The sequence below is a fragment of the Gobius niger genome, assembly GCF_951799975.1.
Source record: "Gobius niger genome assembly, chromosome: 21".
Taxonomy (NCBI): Eukaryota; Metazoa; Chordata; class Actinopteri; order Gobiiformes; family Gobiidae; genus Gobius; species Gobius niger.
The window spans coordinates 28,322,313-28,331,473 of record NC_136872.1 but is presented as its reverse complement, the minus strand read 5'-3'; the positions used below and the strand labels follow the sequence as shown (position 1 = coordinate 28,331,473).

Genomic DNA, 9,161 nt, shown 5'->3' with positions numbered 1-9,161 from the left:
AACTCCTTTCTGAAAATTAAATAATGGCACTAATAACCTGTAACTGTTTTATTAATTAAAAAAATACTAGCAGCATTTAATGTACTTATGTACTTATACCATACAGTACAGTACAGTACAGTACAGTACAGATAAATGCTATGTAAAAAACAATATCTCTCATTTGACCAATGAAAATGTAATATAAAACACTTTTGCTCATTCTTTGTATTTCAGCCAAACAATTCTAGTTGTGACGTTATACTCGCAAATACAGTGAAGTAACAACTCGATTTTTATCAACTCTAAACTGGAGTCATGAACCCCTGAGCACCTGGGACAACACGCCTCATCCATGTATATATTTGTATACGAGCGATCGCGATGTCGTCACATCCGTTGGCCGTGGTAGGCATTTTACACTTTCATATTTGATAAACATTTTATTAAAATCCTGTAATCAGCAAAAACAATGTCCATAAACAGTGCATTGCTTCTCTTGCGCTGTGACAGATCTATCATTTTATAAAACCGAGTTAGAGGCCTGGATGCATCAGCTGCCTACCAAACATCCGGCGAAAATTGCGGAAGTAAACAATAACAGCGATCGCTCGTATGGGCTGAGCGCCGAGCCTCGCCCGGATACCTCCTCGTTCATAAAGACACCAGGACAGCGTTTACGACTGAACACTTTAATCTCAGACTTTACAGTTTTTACAAAAGAAGGTTTGAAGCGGCGGCGGCGGCTGGACCAATCAGAGCGCTCCAAGACATTATCCTGCGTCTGATTGGTCGACACGTTATTTAAAACTTCCACTCTTTGGTGCAGAGTCCGTCCTGGGTCTGACAGCAGGGGGCGCCCTTTCACCTCCGAACCCCCGCCTCCACCGAGCTCGGCTTTACCCAAACCTAAAAGCTGCTGGACTGAGAGTTCACAGGTCAGGAAGCTTTTAGGTTTGGGTAAAGCCGAGCTGGAGAAAATGTTCTTAGTATGTGTGTGTGACTGTAGGGGGCGCTGCTCATCCTGAATGTGTTTCCTGCATGTGTGTGTGACTGTAGGGGGCGCTGCTCATCCTGAATGTGTTTCCTGTATGTGTGTGTGACTGTAGGGGGCGCTGCTCATCCTGAATGTGTTTCCTGTATGTGTGTGTGACTGTAGGGGGCGCTGCTCATCCTGAATGTGTTTCCTGTATGTGTGTGTGACTGTAGGGGGCGCTGCTCATCCTGAATGTGTTTCCTGCATGTGTATGTGTGACTGTAGGGGGCGCTGCTCATCCTGTATGTGTGACTGTATGTGTCTCCTGTATGTGTGCCTGTAGGGGGCGCTGTTAGTCCGTCCTGTATGTGTTTCCTGTATGTGTTTCCTGTATGTATGTGTGACTGCATGTGTATGTGTGCCTGTAGGGGGCGCTGCTCATCCTGTATGTGTTTCCTGTATGTGTTTCCTGTATGTGTTTCCTGTATGTGTTTCCTGTAGGGGGCGCTGCTCATCCGTCCAGCATGTGTTTCTTGTAGAGCCGGTTCATCTGCTCCAGGAAGATGAAGGTGAGGACCGTGTGAGGGCCCAGGCGAGCGTAGTACGGGGTGAAGCCTTTCCACAGGGAGAAGAACCCTTCTTTACCGACCACTCGCATCAGCACGTCCTGGACACACCAGAGGAACATACTTAAAACATGGCTTCTGACGTGTTTTCTGGTCGGTTCTCTCCTCACCAGGCCGTTCTTGTACTCCGGCTTCCCGTCGATCATCTTCATGCTCTGGATCCGGGTCTTCACGATGTCCACGGGCATGGAGGCGGCCGTGGTGACCAGGCCGCTGATCATACTGGCACAGAAGTGGCACAGGATGTCATCGCCGAAGTACCCTGCACGGCCACAGGGGGCGCCACCGGGTTAGAGCACAGTGTAGCACAACGACGAGCAACAAAACACCAACAACAACTGACACAAAAGGCACGTGATGCTCTGGCCTATAGGCTTCAGTCATGGAGATATCGGCTTTCATGGCTGCGAGATCGGCCGATATCCGATATCCGATTAATCTGCTAGATCGGCCGATATCCGATTAATCTGCTAGATCGGCCGATATCCGATTAATCTGCTAGATCGGCTGATATACGATAAATGGCTGCTAGATCGGCCGATATCCGATTAATCTGCTAGATCGGCTGATATACGATAAATGACTGCGAGATCGGCCGATATCCGATTAATCTGCTAGATCGGCCGATATCCGATTAATCTGCTAGATCGGCTGATATACGATAAATGGCTGCTAGATCGGCCGATATCCGATTAATGGCTGCGAGATCGGCTACAGTAACGTGCTGATTCAGACGGTGGGACTGACCTGAGTCCAGCAGAGCCTGTTTGGACTGAGAGTAAGAGGCGAGCTGGGCGGCGTTCACCACCAGAGCCCGGGCCATGGTCGGGACGCAGCCCTGAAACACAAGCACAGGTGAGGACAGGACGATAGGACACGCCCCTACAGGACACTCCCCCTTTCCCCTCAGGACACTCCCTCAGGACCCTCCCTCAGGACACTCCCCCTTTCCCCTCAGGACCCTCCCTCAGGACACTCCCCCTTTCCCCTCAGGACCCACCCCCTTTCCCCTCAGGACACTCCCTCAGGACACTCCCTCAGGACACTCCCCCTTTCCCCTCAGGACCCTCCCTCAGGACACTCCCCCTTTCCCCTCAGGACCCACCCCCTTTCCCCTCAGGACACTCCCTCAGGACACTCCCTCAGGACCCACCCCCTTTCCCCTCGGGACACTCCCCCTCAGGACCCTCCCCCTTAAGGACACTCCCCTCTCCCCTCCCCCCCTCTCCCCCTCACCCTCCACAGTGTGGTCAGACCCTCCTCCCGTGTGATCCTAGCCAGGGCGTTGAAGACGTTGCTGTAGCCTCTCCTCTCCTCCAGGGGGAGCCTGTGGGCAAAGGGTCAAAGGTCAGGAACCCGGGCTTTACCATGAGACGTGAACATAAGCCCCGCCCCCTCACCGTCCGTCCGCCGTCATCCGGATCAGCGCCACCTCGGCCGGAGTGCCCACGAACGCCCCGATGGCCCCCGCCGTCATGCCGATGCCCGCCTGCAGGAGGACACGTCAGTCAGATGCTAGGAGGCCGTCCCCCCCCCCCCTCACACTCACAGATGCTAGGAGGCCGCCCCCCCCCCTCACACTCACCTTCATCAGGAAGCTGGGGGGCCGCCCGTCTGCGGAGGTGAACTTCTCGAACAGGATGGTGTAGATGCCCAGGCGTGTGGTGGTGTAGGTGGCCTGTCTGAGGAGGCCGGCGGAGAGCCTGGGGGGGGGACAGGGGGGGTCAGTACAGGGGGGGTCAGTACAGGGGGGGGGGAACAGCAGAGGGCCTCAGCTCCGTTACCCGGTGTAGACTCCGCCCACGCCCTCGTTCTTCAGGATGGAGACCAGGCAGTGGAAGCTGGTCTTGTATTCACGAGCTTTGGTTCCCTGACCGGCCAACTGCATCCGGTTCTTCACCAGGTCCAGGGGCTGCACGAAGACGGTGGCCCCCATCCTGCGGGTACAGGGGTACTGTTACTGCATATACTACTACTACTACTACTACACCAGGTCCAGGGGCTGCACGAAGACGGTGGCCCCCATCCTGCGGGTACACGGGTACTGTTACTGCATATACTACATATACTACTACTGCTGCACGAAGACTGTGGCCCCCATCCTGCGGGTACACGGGTACTGTTACTGCATATACTACTACTACTACACCAGGTCCAGGGGCTGCACGAAGACGGTGGCCCCCATCCTGCGGGTACACGGGTACTGTTACTGCATATACTACATATACTACTACTGCTGCACGAAGACGGTGGCCCCCATCCTGCGGGTACAGGGGTACTGTTACTGCATATACTACTACTACTACTACTACACCAGGTCCAGGGGCTGCACGAAGACGGTGGCCCCCATCCTGCGGGTACACGGGTACTGTTACTGCATATACTACATATACTACTACTACTGCTGCACGAAGACTGTGGCCCCCATCCTGCGGGTACACGGGTACTGTTACTGCATATACTACATATACTACTACTACTGCTGCACGAAGACTGTGGCCCCCATCCTGCGGGTACACGGGTACTGTTACTGCATATACTACTACTACTACACCAGGTCCAGGGGCTGCACGAAGACTGTGGCCCCCATCCTGCGGGTACACAGGTACTGTTACTGCATATACTACTGCATATACTACTACATATACTACTGCTACTACTGCACGAAGACGGTGGCCCCCATCCTGCGGGTACACGGGTACTGTTACTGCATATACTACTACTACTACACCAGGTCCAGGGGCTGCACGAAGACTGTGGCCCCCATCCTGCGGGTACACAGGTACTGTTACTGCATATACTACTGCATATACTACTACATATACTACTGCTACTACTGCACGAAGACTGTGGCCCCCATCCTGCGGGTACACGGGTACTGTTACTGCATATACTACTACTACTACACCAGGTCCAGGGGCTGCACGAAGACTGTGGCCCCCATCCTGCGGGTACACGGGTACTGTTACTGCATATACTACTACTACTACACCAGGTCCAGGGGCTGCACGAAGACTGTGGCCCCCATCCTGCGGGTACACAGGTACTGTTACTGCATATACTACTGCATATACTACTACTACTGCTGCTGCACGAAGACGGTGGCCCCCATCCTGCGGGGACACGAGTACTGTTACTGCATATACTACTGCATATACTACTACTACTGCTGCACGAAGACGGTGGCCCCCATCCTGCGGGGACACGAGTACTGTTACTGCATATACTACTGCATATACTACTACTACTGCTGCACGAAGACTGTGGCCCCCATCCTGCGGGGACACGAGTACTGTTACTGCATATACTACTACTACATATACTAGTACTACTACTGTTACTACTGCTGCACGAAGACGGTGGCCCCCATCCTGCGGGTACACGAGTACTGTTACTGCATATACTACTACTACTACTACTACTACTACTGCTGCACGAAGACTGTGGCCCCCATCCTGTGGGTACACGGGTACTGTTACTGCATATACTACTACTACATATACTAGTACTACTGCACGAAGACGGTGGCCCCCATCCTGCGGGTACACGGGTACTGTTACTGCATATACTACTACTACATATACTAGTACTACTGCACGAAGACGGTGGCCCCCATCCTGCGGGTACACGGGTACTGTTACTGCATATACTACTACTACATATACTAGTACTACTGCACGAAGACGGTGGCCCCCATCCTGCGGGTACACGGGTACTGTTACTGCATATACTACTACTACATATACTAGTACTACTGCACGAAGACGGTGGCCCCCATCCTGCGGGTACACGGGTACTGTTACTGCATATACTACTACATATACTACTGTTACTACATATACTACTGCACGAAGACTGTGGCCCCCATCCTGCGGGTACACGGGTACTGTTACTGCATATACTACATATACTACTACATATACTACTGCATATACTACTGCATATACTACTACATATACTACTGCATATACTACTACATATACTACTGCATATACTACTGCATATACTACTGCATATACTACTGCATATACTACTACATATACTACTACATATACTACTGCATATACTACTGCATATACTACTACATATACTACTGCACGAAGACGGTGGCCCCCATCCTGCAGGTGCACGAGTACTGTTACTGCATATACTACTGCATATACTACTACATATACTACTGCACGAAGACGGTGGCCCCCATCCTGCGGGTACACGGGTACTGTTACTGCATATACTACATATACTACTACACCAGGTCCAGGGGCTGCACGAAGACTGTGGCCCCCATCCTGCAGGTGCACGAGTACTGTTACTGCATATACTACTACTACATATACTACTGTTACTGCATATACTACTACATATACTACTACTACTACTGCACGAAGACGGTGGCCCCCATCCTGCGGGTACATGAGTACTGTTACTGCATATACTACTACATATACTACTACTACTACTGCAGGAAGGCTGTGGCCCCCATCCTGCGGGTACACAGGTACTGTTACTGCATATACTACTACATATACTACTGCTACTACTGCACGAAGACGGTGGCCCCCATCCTGCGGGTACATGAGTACTGTTACTGCATATACTACTACATATACTACTACTACTACTGCACGAAGACGGTGGCCCCCATCCTGCGGGTACACGGGTACTGTTACTGCATATACTACTACTGCTGCTACTACTACTACTGCACGAAGACGGTGGCCCCCATCCTGCGGGTACACAGGTACTGTTACTGCATATACTACTACTGCTGCTACTACTACTACTGCACGAAGACGGTGGCCCCCATCCTGCGGGTACACGAGTACTGCTACTACTGCTACTCCAGGCTAGACGACACATATTTGAGCCTCAGATACTGAGCTTTGTGTGAGCAGGTACAGGAGTTAAGGAGCCGGTGGAGCCGGTCTGACTGAAGTCACTGGGACTCGACTCGTTCCAACAGAGCGAGTACACAGTATTTGCAGTATTTGCAGTATTTGTGTGGTACTGCAGCAGGATTTGCAGTATTTGTGTGGTACTGCAGCAGGATTTGAGGCCTGAGCTCAGAGGAATGTGCTGCAGAGCTAATCTGCTTCAGCATCTGCAGAGACTGTGGGTCAAACACTGGGTTAAAGTTTATAATGTAACATTTTCTCTGTTCGGGACAATTCTCCTTCTGAGCGACAAAGCAAATGTTCACTTTGATGTGGCTCAGGAATAATCCTAAAGTAATACTACTGAAGTCACTGCAGGTGGAAGTAAAAGTACTGCTTTATCTCAGACGGACTTTAGAGCAGTTTGGTCTGATCCGGCTCTGATAAGATAAAGTTCAAACACCGTCCTGAACCTAAAGCAGATGATAAACAAACCATATTTACATTTTAGATTCACACGCTTGACTTTAGAGGCCTGGGCTGTTACTCACAATAACTCACCATCAATATCAGTATCATCAATAACTCGTTTGTGTCACTGTTTCGTGCTTTGTTCCAGAGGCTTTTAGATTTGGGTAAAGCCGAAGTGTAGGGGTGAAGAGGTTTGTGGGACAGTGTTGTGAAAGTCTCTCAGTGGGACCTCCCGCCTCTATAACAGGACACCAGCTGTGCCCTTTAACCGCGGGGTCACGCCTTCAGATCCTCCACAACAAACGGCACGTGCCACAAACATGTCTCCACCATGCCCCCCCCCCATGTCTCCACCAGGTCTCCATCATGTCTCCCCCAGGTCTCCATCATGTCTCCCCTGAAGCTGTAACCGTGGAGCCTCATCAGAGTCAGAGCAGCTGCATCTGACACTGAGTAAACACGGGATGGAGATGGAGTTAGCCTCGGATTAGCATCTACAAACCGCTTTAAAACTAAACCTCTGCGCCTTTTCAAACTTTGTCTCTGAGTCCGGAGATCATTTAAACCCAGATCTTTCTCCTGACGGATTCTCCTGTTAAACTAAACTCCTCATATTTGTTTTTTTGACCTTAGGAGCCGCGTCTGACCGCTGCTAGCCCGTTAGCCCCGGAGCTAACAGCAGCTAACGGAGAGCTAACAGCAGCTAACAGGCTAACGGCGACTCTTACCCGGCCAGGCCCCCGAACAGGAACTTCACGGCCTTGGGGGAGGTTTTGGGCTTGGTGTCCGCCATGTCCGGTGTCCGTGGGTCCGGTCCGTGTCCAGGCTCAGTGCGGGGGGAGTCCGGGGGGAGCGAGAGGAGCGGCTGCAGCCCGATGTTCCCGGTACAAGGTGACACCGATCACCGACAACACCGGGACACACGGGGCTGAGCGGGCCAATCAGGGGAGAGGAGGGCCGTGACGTCATCAGAGCGGAAATAAAATCAATACATGAATGAATGAATAAAACAAAAAATATAATGATACAATTTTACAAATGAAATAAACAAAACAAATCAAAAGATGAATAAAATAAAGACTGAAAACTATAATGAAACGTAATGATGATGAAATGATAAAAGTACAAATAAAAACACAAACAAACAATAAAAATAAACATATCAATGAAAAAACAATTAAATCCATAAATAAAGCATAAATTACAACAATAAACTACAAACCCGATAAGATATAATTTAAAATGAATAAATGAGGCCACACTAAGAGGTTTATGTAACAGAACTTTACATTTGCATCTGGCGCCCTCTGGTGGTCACCAGCGGAATAACACTCACTTTGTACTTTGACTCAGTATTGAGCCCCAGTACTTATAGAAGTTACCATGACTCCCGCTGTGACTGAAATATTTACTCAAGTAGAAGTAAAAAATAAAAAAGTACCTGGAGAAAATGTTACTCGAGTACTCCGAATAACAGCTTGAGTAAAATATGGATAGGCGTCTCTGGAGTCGCCCATATATGGTCATGTTGGAAAACAGTTAAGGGGGAAAACAATTTGGAGAAAAATGTAAATTTTCTCTAATTATTCAAAAACTACTTTAACAAATGCTGAATTATGAATATAGTTTCTACTAAATAAAGATACAGAGACATGGGGAGGAGCAAAGTGGTTCAACAGCCCATAAATACATGAATAACGGAGAATGCTAACCTGATGCTACATGTTAGCATCGGGCTAATGCTAACGGTTAGCTAGCGCTAGCTACTACTGCCGTTTTTTCACTTCTACTGAACAATCTGCTGTGAGAAAATATCCATATGGGCCCGATTTACACCTGACTTTATTTATGTGATAAATAAGTTCATTTTCCACCAGAAAATGGTTTAACCCCTTAACTCCCGCCTGAGCCGAGCACATTTTCTCCAGTTTGGCTTTACCCAAATCCAAAAGCTTCTGGAAAAAAGGTGAGAAAATAGTGACAAAACTGAGACGAAAACAATGATGGAAATGTGAGAAAAAAGTGATTAAAAAATTGTCAAAAAAATGACAAAAAAGTTACAAAGTTGTGTTGAATACCCAACAAAAAAAATGATGAAAAAATTCTGATGACGTGAGGAGAAAGTTCTCTCGGTTCAGGCGGGAGTTAAGAGGTTAAAAAGAGCGAAAAATGTTGTTTCTCTAAAGGTTCTATTTTCCCCTCGGTGAAGCCACGCCCCCTTCTATGACGAGATGC

The 9,161-nt window shown here is 49.3% G+C and overlaps 1 protein-coding gene across 1 annotated transcript; it reads right to left on the bottom strand.

Moving 5' to 3' along the window:
* Window positions 1–1,392: 1,392 nt before the first annotated feature.
* slc25a11 (solute carrier family 25 member 11) lies at window positions 1,393–7,866 on the bottom strand. The gene is made up of 8 exons (XM_079580024.1): window positions 7,655–7,866; window positions 3,366–3,518; window positions 3,167–3,284; window positions 2,982–3,070; window positions 2,818–2,908; window positions 2,329–2,419; window positions 1,692–1,843; window positions 1,393–1,622 (listed from the first exon to the last, which is right to left on the bottom strand). Exons 1-8 carry the CDS (start codon window positions 7,717–7,719, stop codon window positions 1,467–1,469), a joined length of 915 nt encoding a protein of 304 aa, XP_079436150.1. The 5' UTR covers window positions 7,720–7,866; the 3' UTR covers window positions 1,393–1,466.
* Between the last annotated feature and the right edge of the window lie 1,295 nt (window positions 7,867–9,161).